Here is a 16900-nt window from a genome sequence, read left to right as displayed (position 1 = left end):
CCGCTCCAAGACAGCGGCGGTCGCGCGGGTTTAGGCCCTTTCCAACAATAGCATCAACCGCCACCTGAGTTGGGAGTCGATCACCGCCCGTCCGCTCCACCCCCAGCCTCCTCTTTTTCCATCGGCACCTATCAGACTATCGGGACCCTGGTGATCTAGAACCACAACCCAACAATATCTCTTTTTATAAGAAGTAGCTATTAGCTAGTCTTTCTCGCATACATCATTCCGCTTTGCTGCAGGATTTTCTCGTGGGCCTCCTCTGCCATGTCCGATTCATGCTTACGCTCCACCCACCACGGGAAGCAGCTTCACGTAGAGCAAAATTCTGCTCTCTATCAATTATCCTTACTGTGTCCAGGTGACACAGCCCCTGTCTACCCAAACCTTGTTCACAGATAATTGTAGAACCACCATGGTTAATTGACATGCCCCGCTTAGCCGCTGATATCAGAGCGACGCTGTGGCTTGACGATGGCGAAGTATATGTGTTTTCTGGGGAACTATCGCAAAAAATTGACTTTCAACCAGATACAGTATGATCAAATTCCATACTCTCGAGCGTCAACTACGTTCTCGGGCAGTATGACATCGTCGCACCCTAACAAGTAACTGAGCCAAACGAACACTCTCTTCTGGCGGACCTAGAACAGTCCAGGACATCCAACCGTGGGAACTGTCACTTTACTTATGCCCATGCCCATAGTAGGATGTGGAATCGTTCCAGATCAGGTAGAGCCGTTCATAGGCATCAAGTAATTCCTCTTTATTTTGGATGGAATACAGGAGAGATGCTTCTGCTTCATCAGTGACCTGCAGGTGCCATTCGGAATTATTAACCCGACTACGTAGCACTTCCGATCTCCTCATGGAGATGCGTCTCTACTGCGCCCCATTATGCGGGTCAACTGTGATGTCTGCCTACATGCTAAAAGTAGTAGTGCTCCAGGTTGGTACCTTTTTCAATCGGTCCATAGTATAGATGTCCGGCCAATAGTAGCATACTTTGTATATATATTCACTAATTCTGAAGACTTGAACAGTTGTTGCCATTGGCGAAATCTGGAATCCGAAATCCCGATAATGTTAATACCCCGGGACGCTAATATATATTCTCAATATTTTAGTCGGGCTTCGATGATACCGTCAAGGTATTTCTAATAGATGGGTAGTAGCACCACTCTGAATATATGATTAAAAAATTTCAAACAGTGTGAACATCTAGGGCACTACATGTCAACGGATATTCGAGGGTTGTCTGATAGCAAAAATACTATGAGCCGATAATTCGAGCGAAGAATATGGCAGTGGAACCATACACCATGGCCCCCAATTCGACATCGCTTATCTGTACGACAAAAGCAAATCTGTTGAACAGGTGTTGAGAATCTGCTTTCCACCTTCTAAAAGGGTCACTGGCTAGTGCTGTATCTTTAGCAATTAGCCAGCTCGGTTAACCTTACTGATATGGGATGTGTCATTTGTTTTGTACACCCGCAAACCTAGAAAGGGTATGAGTGTTGCCCGAACTTACTTACAATAACTACTTACTAACCCTGTACCGCATCCGTTCAGGTCGGTCAACATATATCTAATTTCCTCTTTTCCACCCCATCCACCTTGCACCGCTCTTGAACATGCCTCTTCGTTTTGTACAAGGGGTAAAAGTGTCATAGTAGAAGGAAAAGTCCTGAAACAAGCAAGTATGTTTCAGAGGGTTCTTGGTTGCACACATATTCGGTTCTCTCGTAACCAGAGTGAAACCGCCATGGCCGTAGGAGCTCCCCCCCTCTTTCGCAGAAAAGTGCCCCCAACCATACCGGCTACGCAGAAAACTCGTACCTAAGCGAGCACTTCGAAACTCCTCAAGGGGAAGGACGGGCGCAAAAGAAACGAAAGTGATGGTGTGGGGTTGAGCCAGTGGGGGCAGTTCAAGGATCAAAGATTTGCTGCATATTCGGAACAATATCCCTAAAGAGCATGGACCACCAAGCCATTATTAGGGTCCATCAAAATTACTAGTAAGGTGTCTTATATTTAGAAAGTACCGAGTACAATGCGGCTTTCCAACGACAGTGACTTGGAGAGACCAGACCGCAAATAAATAGCATGCTGCCTCCGGTACTCCCTAGACTCCTTGCTAAAGGTGCAATGATCTGGCGATCAACGGAACGCCACAATCGCTCATGTGCAGGAGTCCTTGCTCAGGAGTGGGATAGCATGAGATCTGATTGGTAGGACAGGCCCGGTAGTGTTGACCGTAGATACTCCGTTCGCTTATGAAAAGAAAAAAGAAAAAAAAAAAAAAATAGAGAGGTAAAAGGCGTGTCTGGATAGATAGCTGAAACTTACTAAGTATCATCAGCTGCTCAAATTCTCAGCCATTATTCAACCAATGCCGCTTTAACCGTCAGGATTTGGGATGACTAAAAACTTGCCGGACAAGGGCTGTGGAAGTTTTGCCGGGTATTCCGGCTTCCAAAAAGGTGTTGTGTGCTCCGTACAAGAGGTAGCATCACAAGCTAGTTGTGATTATCTGCCGTAGTGTATGTATCCTGTTGAAGCACGGACATCCTCACGGACCATGCATGCCCCGGAAACGACCCTTGGAAGCTCCCCAAATGGTTCACAAAGTGAATCTGAGCTGGCGGATTAAATCTTAATAATAAGATTTTTCATGCCGGAAATGCAAACTCAAGCCTCTAAGGTATCGGGACTTTGTCCCAATCGGTACGACCCTTTTGGAGCGACAGAGAAGTAGACCAGTCGGATCTTGACATCATGTCCACCGGTCAAACCAGTTGGGGACTTTTCATGGGAGGGAGCTTACAGTAGCTTCCGAGCAGCGGTCCACCAGAATCTGAACCACTCCCCCTCCCCAAAAATCCACAAGAGGGAGCTGCTACTGCTGCTGCGGTTTGCTGCTGCTCGGTCCGGTTTAGCGGGTTGCTCGTGGTCAGAGCCTCAACGCCTTTCCAACTCTGCGCAGGTTCACTCCTCCCGCCGACCGTCACCACCACCACTTTAACCACCACCTAAACTCCCATCCACGCGAACCTCACCTGTCCGGTTCATGCTGGTGGTTTTCTGACGTTCTCTCATTCCCCTTTCCTCCCCCCTCTTCTTCCCTCTTCTTTTATTAATTCCCTGAACTCCTTCTGTTCCTCTCCCGTCCCGCCCCCTTTTCTCCCTACCCCCCACCTGCCGTCATTCTTGAAGCCTGTCGCAGGCCTGGCTGTCCTCGTCCCAGAATGTGCGATGGCGTTTCCTGACCGCTGCCGCTCACCCTCCAGAACATGAAGCACGTCTTGACACCGTCGCGCCCGACGCTAAACCCCGTGCCACGATCGTATACTGTTCGTACTGTGATAACTGCCTGTGGCAAGCCTTCCTTTTCCGGTGGTACATTTCGCTGAGACCTTCGGGTTACTTTTAGAGTTTATATAATCTTTGCCTATACCGACGACGCAGTATCTATATCCCCACGCCATTCGAGATCAGCCCCCCGATCGGATCTACCAGCAGTTCCTCCCACGACACCTTCACGAGCTCATAATTAACTCCCTCGCTTTTTTGTCACCATAAATTCGATTTCGATCTCATTAATGCTTTCCCTCCTTCCCCCTATTTCCCTCTTCGGCAACCGCTCCAGGTGACAGTCCGTTTTCTTTTTCGCCACGTCCCCTCTTTAAACAACTGTTCATAAGTCAGAAGCATGTCGCATCGAAACAGTGATCAATCCGGAGGGCGGCGCAGCTCGGAGAGCTCAGGGGCGCACAGCTGGTTGTCGCAAGAGACTGTTAGAGAAGGTCGAACCCACCAACCCCAGCATAATCATGAACCTTCGAACGCGCGCAGTGTTTCTCCATTATCGGGATTCAGAGATACGGACAGGTAGGCAACATTATCCTCCCAGCTCTTCCTTCCCTCATATTGCTTCTGGTCGGAGGCTATAGACATAGCCGTCATGTGGCTGTCGTTACTTTCGGCGAAGGAGAATGAATGGTGGCTGCCGTTGCCACGTGCAATGCTGGCTTGTCTTCGGCATCTCTTCTAGATATGTCCTACCATGTCCGTCGTTATGTGTCTGGAATTCTACTTCACTCACCGTATTGGTGAATGCTGCCATTCCGTTCCTGGGTTGTGCTGCCTCAGTCACTGCACGCATAGCGCTATCTGATGGGATGATTGAAAGCTACAGAAAGCGATGGGCTCATGATGACTTTCAATTCTGGTTACAGTTTACTGACTTACTACCAGGCCAGATGCACAGACTTGCACATCACCAACAATAAAAGATCCGAGTGACCTATATTCTTCCATCTTTTCTTGGGGCTCAGATTTCGCCCCAAAAGACCAACGTAAACCTCCTCAATTTGGCAGTCACAGAAAGGCCATGAATTTGCTGGGAACTGAGGATCCCGGCACTTCACCAACTGCAAACTCGAACAATCGGCCGCCACAACTAAATCTTAATCCACCGGACAGTTCCCAACACGACGCAGAACCCTCGCTTGCTTCTTCTCCTACGGTAGCACCTAATGATGGTCCGTCAACCTTCTTCAACGACTATTCGGAGCAGGAGGCGTCTCCCGCATCCAACTTATTCCGTCCAGGAACGGCCCAGACATATGCGAGCGAACCTCTAGAGTTAGACTACAACGGTGATCACCGAAGGCCTTCAGTCGCCAGCGCCATGACTGTCAGTAGCCAAGGTTCCAAGTCTAGTGCCGGTGCGCTTTTCAAAAAGAAGTTGCAAGGATTTTTCGGCGACGAGTATGTTGGAAATGGGGATCCGAGACATGACTCGGACAATTTCACTCAAAATTCGGCTACGAAACCTTCCTCCCTCGATCAATTCCGAGCACGCGAGAGAGCCAATTCCGATGGCTCCCGAAATCCAGGAACTTCCCCGGCTCCAAATCAAGCAAGACCTCATACCCCTCTCCCTTCGAGCGAAATCACTCCGTGGTTATACCAAAGTTTCAACGTAAGTTTCGGCGCCGAGTGTACTTTTTGTTCGTTTTCGTTTTTATCGAGCAGTCTGTCATCTTTTGCGTGCTGTATATCACGTGACTGTTATCCTTTGGGCAGCAGGAAGCTAATATCAAACCTATTTCAGGATATACCCCAGTATGGCGAAGCTCCTGTCCGAGAAGCACCCACAGCAACGGCTGATGGCCAACGCGGGTCGGTGTCCCAGAGAGACCAATCCCGCCGGCATTTCAGTGGCCACCGCCACTCACGAAGCAAGGAAGAGAAACCGACAGCCGCGGGTGATTTAGCAGGCTATTCTAATCGCCCAGCAACGGGACGAGACGATCTATCTCTAGGTCTTCGGCCGTCTAGAGAAGGCAGCTTGAACTACCCAACTCCGATGACTTCGACTACGACACTTGTTGGCCGTTCAACCAGCCCTACTCCAAGCGTCCAAAGCGCCTACTCCAGAGAACAGGGCCAAAATTCGCCTGGGGCACAGACGAGTAAGCGGTCTTTCCTCGACAAGATACGCCGTCCGAAACACGGTCATTTGAAGAACATCACCGGGTCGAAGGCAGTACAAGAGACCACTAAAGCTGCTGCTTCAAAGTTGTCTCGACGTGAAGCTTCGCCTGCCAGGCGTGGACGGCAGGGCAGTATCGAAAGCGGAACATCCTCTCGCTTGGCCGATTCGGGAGATAACGAGCGCAAAAGGGACGGCAAAGGCTTAGCCATCAGCTCTGCGAAATTGAGAGGTCGTCGAGGTCATGCCAATGAGGTTCCTCCCGGAAAGGAAATCAGACAACCCGACCGATCCAATGTGTGGGAGCTCGATACAGACCTCACTCACATGGAAGGTATTGTAAACCCACCATCACCGAGCGCAAAGAGCAAGATGCTTGATGGTGCTTCCATTCGATCCGAGGAAACACGACGGCGTGATGCGGTACCCGCGGGAAATTGGGACGCTCCGGAAAGTTGGCATGTGAAGAAGCAGAACGAGCCGTCTACCCTACTCCCACAGGACACCTCTGAACCCGGCCCTACGATTACCGAGCCGGATGGACCGAATTGGTACATACGGATCTTCCGTCCAGATGCTACATTCGCTACGCTCTCGGGTGGGTTATACGCCACTGTCGCAGACCTGGTTCATGGACTCAGTCGAAAGTCATTCCTCACTGAACATATCAGTAATTACGAACTAGTCATGCAGAAGAATGACCTTTCAAGACAGCTTGACCAGACGGAGATGCCCATACTCATGCAGAAACGAATGCTCGAACAAGTGGGCTATACTGAGAAAGACCGTATCGAAGAGGTCGGCCGGGAAGATCACAGTTACATTCTGCGATTTACATTTTTACCGGCCAGGATCACTGGCTACATCATCGATGGCAATGATCCCCTTGGCAAAGCTCAGCAAAAGTTCAGCCATGTAGACCTGTCGAATAGAAGCCTTGTTACGATCCCCATTGGTCTTTACAAGAAAGCGCCCGAGATTATTTCGCTAAACCTGTCGAAGAATCTGGCTTTGGACGTACCGAAGGACTTTATCCAGGGATGCATCAACCTGCGAGAAATCAAGTTCATTGGGAACGAGGCTCTTAGACTTCCTGCAAGTTTTGGGCTTGCGAGTCGGCTGACATATCTGGACGTGTCCAATAACTTCTTGGAGGACTTGACTCATGCCAACCTTGACAGGTTGCACGGACTTGTCAGCATAAAGATGGCCAACAATAGGCTCACCAAGTTGCCCAGTTACTTCGGTAACTTCCAGTACTTGAGGAGCCTCAACATATCGTCAAACAACTTCAAGGTGTTCCCTGATCTCCTCTGCGGCCTGAAGAGCCTAGTTGATCTAGACATCAGCTTCAATAATATCTCGGAATTGCCACAAATCGGCAAGCTCGCGACACTCGAGCGGATCTGGATGACGAACAACATAGTCAGAGGTGCTTTAGACGATACCTTCAGAGATCTCGTTAACCTGAAAGAAATTGACGCAAGATTCAATGAAATCACGAACATTGACACACTGTGTGTTCTCCCTCGCCTGGAGCAGCTAGCCATTGGACACAATGCTATATCGAAGTTCAAGGGATCGTTCCCAAAACTCAGAACTTTGGCGCTTGACCATTGTCCTATGACTCAATTCGAAATCGACGCACCTATACCCACATTGACGTCTCTCAATATTGCCTCTGCGAAGCTTGTTCAATTGCGTGACACTTTCTTCGAAAATTTACCCAATCTGACCAAGGTCATTCTAGACAAGAATCACTTTGTGTCAATGTCACCTCACATTGGCAAATTGCGCAAGCTTGAGCACTTCAGCATGATCAAGAATCCCCTCGCTGCTCTTCCCGCCACGATTGGCTGCTTGACGGAGCTCAAGTATCTGAACTTGAGGGAATGCAATCTGAGAAAGTTACCGCCAGAAATTTGGCACTGCCTCAGGCTCGAAACTCTGAACGTCTCTTCGAACGTCCTGGAAGGTTTCCCGAAGCATGGAAGCCCGCAGCCTCAGGTCCCCAGCGAACCGATCGGCACACCGGCCGCGACGCCTGGCGTATCAACAACACCCAGCTATGAGGAGCTAGGTGCTTTAGAAGAGCAAGAGGCTCGACGACCAAGCCAAACATCGGGCGGCGTGCTTAGCACTGGAAGCTCTCCAAACGGTGGTGCTTACCGGAAGCCCTCTGTCGCATCCTCCCTCGGCCAAGGCAGGAAAGTCTCTGCTGCATCTCGATCGCTGACTGACGGCAGTCCATCTTCACGCAAGGACTCTAATTTTTCTCAGCATGTGGCTACGACATTTGGCGGGTCACTTCGGAACCTGTACCTGGCTGACAATCGTTTGGAAGACGACATATTTCGTGAACTTTCACTCATCCCGGAGCTGCGCATTGTTAACCTGTCTTACAATGAATTAACCGAGCTCCCCCAGGGACTATTGAGACGTTGGCCGCTGCTGACCGAATTGTACATCTCTGGCAACGAACTGACATCTCTTCCTTCTGATGACCTTGAAGAAGGAAGCAGCCTGAGGGTTCTCCACATCAATGCGAATCGCTTCCAAGTGCTTCCCGCCGAGCTCTGTAAGGTCAGCAAACTCTCAATTCTGGATGTTGGCAGCAACTCTCTCAAGTATAATGTTTCGAACTGGCCCTATGACTGGAACTGGAATTGGAATCGAAACCTCAAATACCTCAATTTTTCGGGCAACAAACGGCTTGAGATCAAACCTCCTGGCTCTTCCCTATCGAACCAACAGCAACAGCCAAAGCATCAGACAAACCTCACCGATTTCACTTCTCTCACCCATTTGCGCGTTCTAGGATTGATGGATGTCACCCTTACAATTACAACGATCCCTGAGGAAAACGAAGATCGTCGGGTCAGGACGTCTGCTTCACTTGCGGGCTCACTCGCATACGGTATGGCTGACTTTCTCGGCAAAAGCGAGCATCTTTCCATCTTTGATATGATTGTGCCTCGTTTGAAGCCGGACAAGGTTGAAACGGTTGTTGGTATGTTTGACGGGCAGTCTCAATCTAGTGGAGGTTCCAGAATTGCCAAATTCCTTCACGAGAACTTCATCCATACTTTCTCTTCTGAGCTGAAAAGAATGCGCCCTGAGCAACACGAGACACCACTTGATGCGCTTCGGAGGGCGTTCTTGACTCTGAATAAGAATATGGCCTTCGCTTGCTACAAGTCTCTGGATCAGGATGTCCGGCAGTATCAGGAAGATTCAACCGATCAGAGAAAAGTTCGGCTTACGAAAGACGATATTGATCTCGGCGGCGTTGCGACCGTTATGTACCTCAATAACATGGACCTCTATGTTGCAAATGTTGGTGATGCCCAGGCGATCCTTGTCAAAGCGGACGGCTCCCTAAGACACCTGACTCAAAACCATGATCCTGCCGAAACACATGAAAGGGCAAGAATCCGCGACGCCGGAGGGTTTGTCTCCCGGACCGGCAAATTGAATGATGTCCTCACCGTGTCACGAGCTTTTGGACACTTCCCAATGATGCCTGCTGTCATCGCAGCTCCACACACCATGCACGTAAATTTGACAGAGCAGGATGAGATGGTCATCCTGGCATCTAGAGAGTTGTGGGACTACGTGACGCCGGATCTGGTAGTCGATGTGACCAGGGCTGAACGAAGAGATCTCATGATCGCAGCCCAGAAGATCAGAGACCTGGCCATATCTTTTGGTGCGACCAACAAGTTAATGGTGATGATTCTAGGTGTGGGCGATCTCAAGCGACGGGAGAAGATCAGGACCCGGCCAAGTCTTTCGATGGTTGGGCCCCCCGAGGAACAGATTATTCCCAGTACCAAGCGCACCAAGAAGCCGCGTGATGCGCCTGGTGACTCCAGGCTCGCTCGATTCAACTACGTGGATGCCCCTGTTGGTGAACTGGCAATCATCTTCACTGATATTAAGAAGTCGACCAGTCTTTGGGAGACCTGTCCTGATGCGATGCGTTCGGCCATCCAGATCCATAATGACATCCTTCGTCGACAGCTGGGTATCATAGGTGGATATGAAGTGAAGACTGAAGGTGATGCCTTTATGGTCGCTTTCTCTACCACCACTGCTGCTTTGCTGTGGTGCTTCAACTGCCAGACACAGCTTCTTGACGCCGAATGGCCGACGGAGATTCTTGAGCAGCCCCAATGCCAAGTCGTCTATGATACGGAAAACAACATCATTTTCAGGGGTTTGTCCGTCAGGATGGGCTCTCACTGGGGCGAACCTGTTTGTGAGAAAGATCCGGTCACCAACCGTATGGACTATTTTGGGCCAATGGTGAACCGAGCATCACGAATCTCCGCGGTCGCTGATGGTGGCCAAATTTTCGTATCGTCGGACTTCATGAGTGACATTCAACGCAACCTGGAGATATTTGCCGATAGCGAACGGGCTGCGTCGACAGGTTCGGAAGAAAGCTACGCGTATGATACCCTCGGGCACAACATTCGTCGGGAGCTGCAGCAACTCAACAGCCAGGGATTCGTGATAAAGGACCAGGGTGAACGCAAGCTAAAGGGACTGGAAAATCCGGAACCGCTCTATCTCATCTATCCGCATGGCTTGTCGGGACGATTGACGACGTTGGACAAAGACGCAAGCAATGAGCTTGCCCCAACTACCATTAGCAAGCATTCTCAACTGGAAATCCAGACGGATTTGATTTGGCGGTTGTGGGAAATTACTCTTCGTCTGGAGAGGCTTTGCGCTGCATTGGAGTACCCAGGTGAAGCTCGACTCAAGGAGCCGAATGTAGCTCTATTCAATGTGGTGAAGAACCATGGTGGTGAGCTTGCAGACTCGACTGTGATTAGCCTAGTCGAGCAGCAGGTAACTCGCATCGAGGTAAGTGACAACATCGTTTGAACATGCAGGTTGTATGCCAGATGCGCTGACATTTCGCAGGTCTGTATCACTACACTCTTCATTCGAAACATGATGCGTCCTTTCCGGCCAGGCGACCAGCTTAATGACCACGCTGTACCGATAACAGACGTGATGCAACAACTACAAGCTCAGCTCGCAGAATTCCGGGCTCTAAAGGAACAAATCGATGCCAGTGCTGGCACTGCAACTAGCTATACATACACCGACCCACAGTATAGCAACGGTGAGAGCAACTATGACTCTGCCTCGTCGTCCTATCTTCATATGGGACCGCCATCAGACGAGTTTAACCCTGGCGGACCTCGTCCTTGAAATCCACCCTGAATATATTTCTGGCAAGGGTTACATTCTTCACATCTTTATTGTATTCATTGCACTTTTCTTAGCTTCTTTTTATTCTACTGCAGAGCGGCGTCTCTTGGGTTGGTGGGAAGTGGTGAATTCACAGCATAGGTTGGAGCTTTGGAAGGGTGGGGTTCGTCTTTCTTGCCCTTTTATCTCCTTCTTGGTGGTATCTTTCTTCCCCAACTTCTTGGTTACTGTGCATCTAATGGAAATGTAAAAGCGGATTATCATTTTATCTGGTGGCTACCTCGTAAATGTATAGGCTACATATAGAGTACAGCGGATCGTAAAATTGCGCCTGATAACTGTATGAAGCCTCTAAACGATGAGTCGCAACGTCTGGTGAGATGCATTTATCGGCCTATTTACCATGTGCATTGTTCTGGGAATATCAACTATGGATCGGATGGCACTGTGGACTATACTATATCACTAAATAAGATATCTAAGTAGCTATTGTCTGGAGACATGCGCCACGAGTGGAGACCTCAGGCGCGTTGCCTCCCGCTCACGTGATGACCAGCGTTTGTTATGATTTGTTTGCATGACGGGAGGCCAAGCCCAGCTTGCTCATCTTGCCGTATCCGTGCCTCAAATTGACCCTTTTTCTTCTCTCCACTTCTCATCACTCTCCATCAGACTCGGATCGATTTTTATCATTCTAGATTCTAGGTTGGATTGGGATATCGAATCCGGTCGTATTTGTTACCCTCAATCGGCCAGTTGGCTTCTCTTGCCACGGCCCCGCTTGGTTGCCCTGGAGACCACTGATTAACGGCTACTTCCGTCATTGACGAGCTGGGGGCTGCACAATAATCAAGGTTCTCTCCAGAAGAGCGGAGACCAGGAAGATCTTTCCTTCCCATCCGTCCGTTCAATTTTTCCCTCTCCGCAAACCTCCATCCGCCTTTTCCTTTTCCACATCGGTTTTCGTGGCGTTGATAAGCTACGCGAATCGCTTCCACCATGGCGGACGCTCTGGAGTATCTCGCTCCGGATTTTGATCTCAATTCCCTCACCGTACCGCGTCTGCGATCCATCCTTGTCAGCCACGATGTTCCCTACCCTGCTTCGGCCAAAAAGGCCCAACTTATCAGCATCCTGGAGGCGGAAGTTATGCCCCAGGCCCGAAAGCTATTGAGAGAGCGCGAGAGAGTCAGGAGAACCAGCGAGGGTATCACAGACATGGGAAGTCGCGCGACGTCAGTTGTGAGCGACTATGACGACCAGCGCGGAACTCCGGCGAGAGACTCGATGCCACCCCCGCCTACACCGTCTACGGTATCGACAGCCACTGGAAGAAGGGGACGCTCTAGAGCAAGTGTCAGAGCATCGACAGCCGACACTGAGGAAAGAAATGCTACAGCTACTCCGTCGGTGAGCTCGAGGAAATCTATCCCGAGATCGCAATCGAGAAGATACCGCACGTCAGACACAGAGCCACAGGAGGATATGTTGGCAACACCTGTGGCAACTGACACCATGACACCACGGAAGTCCACTGCCAGAAAACCCAGACGCAGCGAAATGACACCATCTGTGAACCCCGAACCCCCGGTTTCTGCCATCAAACTCGAACCGAAGGAGGAGAGCGTTTTCACCGATGACAATCCCTTCCAAAGTGGATCGCCAGCACGTTGGGAATACAAGAGCCCAAGGCCGTCTAGTCATAGATCGGAAAGAAAAAGCAGCTCGCGGTTTTCGCTTGAATCGCCTGCCTTAAGTAGCGGTCTGCGGTCAAGGAAGTCCGTCACGCCAGCAGATCTGCACGATCAGCATGGTGCTACTCCATCGAAGCGGTCACCATTTGAGCTCCCCATCTCAAATATGAGAACTCCTCCACAGAATTTTGATCCAATCAAGTACGAGGAGGACAGCGACTTTAGTGCGGGCGAGGAATTTACCCCAGACGAGCAGTTGGCGCTCGAGAGGGAGCACGCCGACTTGATGTACAGTGCTCCAAGCCGGCGGCCACAGAAACAGGGAACTGCAAGCCGTGCAGCGCCTTGGGTTATCCTCGTCTTATTGTTCGCAAGTTTCGGTGCTTGGTGGCGTAAGGAGAAGATCGAGATCGGTTTCTGCGGCATTGGCAAACCCACTTGGTCCTTGGCCGAAACCAGGGTCCCTGAATGGGCCAATGTTCTTGAACCTCAATGTGAACCATGCCCCCCGCACGCATTTTGCTATCCCAACTTTGAAGCTCGGTGTGAACACGACTTCCTTCTCAAGGCGCATCCGCTGTCTCTTGGAGGGTTGGTTCCGCTACCCCCGACCTGTGAGCCAGACAGCGAGAAAGCGCGTCGCGTGAAGGCTGTCGCTGATAAGGCTTTGGAAGCTTTGCGCGATCGTAGGGCGAAGTGGGAGTGTGGCGAGCTGGCGCAGGATGAGGAAGGCACCGTCGGTGCAGAAATCAGCGAATCCGATTTGAAGCAGGAAGTGGGGAGACAGCGCCGGAAAGGCATGAGTGACACAGAGTTTGATGACCTTTGGAAGGGAGCTCTGGGTGAGGTAATTGGAAGGGAGGAGGTTGTTACCAGAATGAAGCAGTAAGTCGATCAACTTTCCTAATCTGGAGGCTCTATCGCACCTGCCCGGACCCTATGGTGGCACCGAAGGAATTAGATTCTGACGTGTTTTCACGGAACTAACAGAGGCGACAACATGATTACAGACCATCCTCTGTCCTCACCCTCACCTCGACCTCCGTCAGCCGTCTCCCTCTCACATGCGCCTTCCGCCGCAACATCCGACTCTCTCTCGTCGCGTATCGATTCCCTCTTTCGGTTCTAGCTCTCTGCGCATTTGTAGTCCTTTATGCACGCTCAAGAGTCCGGGCTCGCCGTTCTGATATGGCTCGAGTCCCGGAATTAGTCGCTACGACACTCGACCGCCTGGCGACGCAGGCTGCCCTTCACGCTAGGGGTGCTGCTCGCGAGCCCTATATTCCCATTGGGCAATTGCGCGACGACGTACTCCGTTCAGAGCTGCGCGGAAGTCGGCGTGAAGCATTGTGGAAGCGAGTTCGCAGTGTAGTGGAGGGCAATGCGAACGTTCGCGCTTCAGTTCGTGAGGGCCGTGGTGGGGATGTTGCTCGCGTCTGGGAGTGGATTGGTGGGATTGGCAGTGTCCGGAGCGAGATTGAAGGTAGCACTGCAACAGGCCGTGAGAGCGGTAAGGTGCATTTCTCTCCACTCCCTGCTGAGCAGAGCCGTGACCAGCCCGTTGGAGAGGCCACGCTGGCGCAGAGCCCGGGAGAATCGCGCAAATGGGATGAGGGCAGGCCTATCTACTGAAGGTCTGCTCCGTCCCGTCCTTATTCCCTTCTTGGAACTCATACTTTACCCTCTACATTATTTTACAACTTCGTGTATACACTATTAGGATTCCCCTGCAGACCAGGATTTTGAAATAAGCAGACAAGTTTGCCCGTGGTGTTCCAATTGAGCTGCACTTTGTTCGTACGATGTTTTGGCGGTGTGGATAGCCTGCTCCAAAACCTGTTGAACCCACAGGTTCGTTAAAGGGTTTAACGAGCTTCGAATAGTTGGCGCCGGAATTTATCTCCGAAGTGAGGTGGCGCACGGAAGAAATGAGAGATGCCCCAATTACCCCATCCTTGCTCTATCACCTTGGACATGAAGTGAACGCATGCATCTAGCAAGGATGGCAGTTGGGTAGGTTGATTAGGTTCGTCACCAGGCAACTCTGGTTCGTGACATCAAGGTGGCGTAGCGAACCGACTTTGTGTGCGATCACACGACCCCACATCCACGGCATAGATGCCAGCCTATCAAGCGCTTGATACTCCTGATCATCCGCATTGAGAGGGAGGGAGCCGTGGTTACAATAGCAACGATTGACGGGCTCCTATACTAGTTGGAATGTTGCAACGCTCGCACTCCCCACTCCCGCAACCGAGCTTCGGCCGCCAGCCGATGTAGTGGAGTGGTTTGCTGCATAACTGGACGGTTCAGGATCTACATATTTATCAGTTTCCTCGAGACGATAACTCGCACTTACCAACTACTCTGCCACGTAGTGGATTGAGAACTAGTGAAACTGCATTAGCGATCTGGGTCCCGAGCACGAGTCCATAGGGTTGATTCTCTAGTCGCATCGGCTATCTCGAAGGGGTTAGATTATCAATATGTGATTGGCAAGCAGAAGATATAGATGCGGCGTAGTTCCGGAGACTTGGCCATTTGTGGGCTGTACGTAGGTGGTAGACACTTTGCCTCTGGAGATATTAGGAAGTCTAATCAGTATATGGATTGTCACAGGGAGTAAATAGTAGGAGAGGGGAGAGAATAAAGGACCTTTGCTGGGGGTGAGCTCGTATTAGCTCGCCATGATTGAAAGGAAAGAGATCAGGGTGACGTCTATCGAAAAGTAAAACTGACGACCAACGTCTTCCTGCTCATGTATTTGAAGAAACCCAATGCTCGTCCGTCCAGTGGTTGAATCTAGACTTGGTTAGTTGGTCGACTTCCCAAACCAGACCAAGTCCCGACCGGGACTAGCGGCGGTGGACCACCCGGGCACGTGAGCACCTGCCTTGCGATGACAGCTGATCTCCTCCTCGACAGCCGGCAGTTGGTTAACTTTCAATCCTCAATTCTAATCGCGCTTCCCCTGCTGCTGGGTGACGGTACTACTGGATCAAATACTGGTTCTTCTATAGTGTTGCGGTGTCCTATGGTTACTTCATTCCCCCGGATTCTGGTCTGCAGTGTATGAAGGAACTAAAGTTGGGGGCAGAAACCAGGCACTCAGGTTTCCCACGGTGCATAGAACTGCATCCACACCTAGCTTTGCAGAACCAGTAATCGGGGCACAACCCGCTCTTGGTCTGTGTTTCCTGATCGCATACGTGGGTGGTCACTCTGTGGCTAAGATCCTCTGGAAGCAGGTAGTTGACGAAGACATCGACCCAGCGGACTAAGGACCTGGGTCCTCTGTTCGTTCCGTCGATTTGATCTCCTCGTGGCCTATCAAATTTGGCGGATAAAATATCCGGTCTCACGCCGCGATTGAATTCGCGCAGAGCACCGGCCGTTACTTTAGTCAACCAATGGTCCTTCGTTGATTCGGTCAAAGTTATGCTCGCACAATCCCAGTAATTTTCCATTGAAGAACCCCCTTGCGAAAGGATTCTTCGAGCGTGTATGAAGGGGCGTGAGGAAACCACCCCATCCAGACAACCGCCTACAGCAGAAACAGGGAAAGGAAAGGTTCAACAAAACTAGCTTTCACAGATACCCGAGAAATATTGAACAGGGGAACGCCGGTAGAGCTGCTCAAAAACGGAAAGGAGGAACGAAATTTGATCCAAAGAGTGGTGGTGGGAAAACCATATTACTCAGGGAGAAGGACGGATGGGCCCTTTAGGCATTTTAGCTGCGCATCGCCGAGTTGGTGACTATTGAGACTGCCTAATCACCAAACTTCCTGTCTGACCGCTGCTGGGTCTGTCCAAAAAACGAAGGCTGGGCTGTCCCTGATAGCCATTGCCATTGCAAACTCTCCCATCCTGGTGGATCGTTCGGTTGTCACCATCCAGCTGAATGTTCCATGCACTGGTCCCGTCGACCTGACTCGCACATCTTCCTCCCGCTCCCAGCTGGGGTTCTCCTTCACTGGCACAATCGTCTTGCACCCGGCTTCTTGGCCATAAATGCCCGAGGGTTTGCTGTTCCTGGAACGACTGGAGGAGAGCCACAGCGTTGGGGACGGCCCGTGGGCCTGCGTAGGCCCCGATGTGTCACAATTCATAACACACACCGATCCTATTTCCCCCCTACTTGTATTGGGCCGTAATTTTGAGTTTTTTTGGGGGGATTTTCCCCCTTGAGAGTGCAGATGGTGCTTTTCGAACCCACCCACTTTTGCTCGTCTCGACCGCCCGCGGTACGCCGGTGCGACAACGCTGCAGGACCTGGCTAGTCCGATGAACATGGGGCCTTCTCTGGTCGTCCGGCATAGATGCGCCTCCTAGTGAGGCGAGTGCTCCTAGAACTTTCTACCCGCGATCTTATCTGGCACTTCGCTGGCCCCCTCCCACGGGCCTCTTGTTTTCTCCCGTCGCTGCTTCTTCTCCTCTCCGTCATCATATACAGACACACTCTTTCTTAAGTC

General features: G+C 50.9%; 2 protein-coding genes across 2 annotated transcripts; both read left to right on the top strand.

Moving 5' to 3' along the window:
• Window positions 1-4396: 4396 nt before the first annotated feature.
• On the top strand, window positions 4397-10732 carry acyA (adenylate cyclase acyA; the record flags this gene model as incomplete). Its single annotated transcript, XM_041681120.1, has 3 exons — window positions 4397-4990; window positions 5123-10378; window positions 10439-10732. The coding sequence occupies 3 exons, from the start codon at window positions 4397-4399 to the stop codon at window positions 10730-10732; spliced, it is 6144 nt and encodes a 2047-aa protein (XP_041548095.1).
• A 999-nt stretch (window positions 10733-11731) lies between these two features.
• On the top strand, window positions 11732-14058 carry SRC1 (putative sister chromatid separation protein (Src1); the record flags this gene model as incomplete). The annotated part of the gene is made up of 2 exons (XM_041681119.1): window positions 11732-13311; window positions 13437-14058. The coding sequence occupies 2 exons, from the start codon at window positions 11732-11734 to the stop codon at window positions 14056-14058; spliced, it is 2202 nt and encodes a 733-aa protein (XP_041548094.1).
• Window positions 14059-16900: the final 2842 nt, after the last annotated feature.

This window comes from Aspergillus luchuensis, chromosome 8, assembly GCF_016861625.1.
Source record: "Aspergillus luchuensis IFO 4308 DNA, chromosome 8, nearly complete sequence".
Lineage (NCBI taxonomy): Eukaryota > Fungi > Ascomycota > Eurotiomycetes > Eurotiales > Aspergillaceae > Aspergillus > Aspergillus luchuensis.
This window is presented reverse-complemented; position numbering and strand designations above follow the sequence as displayed.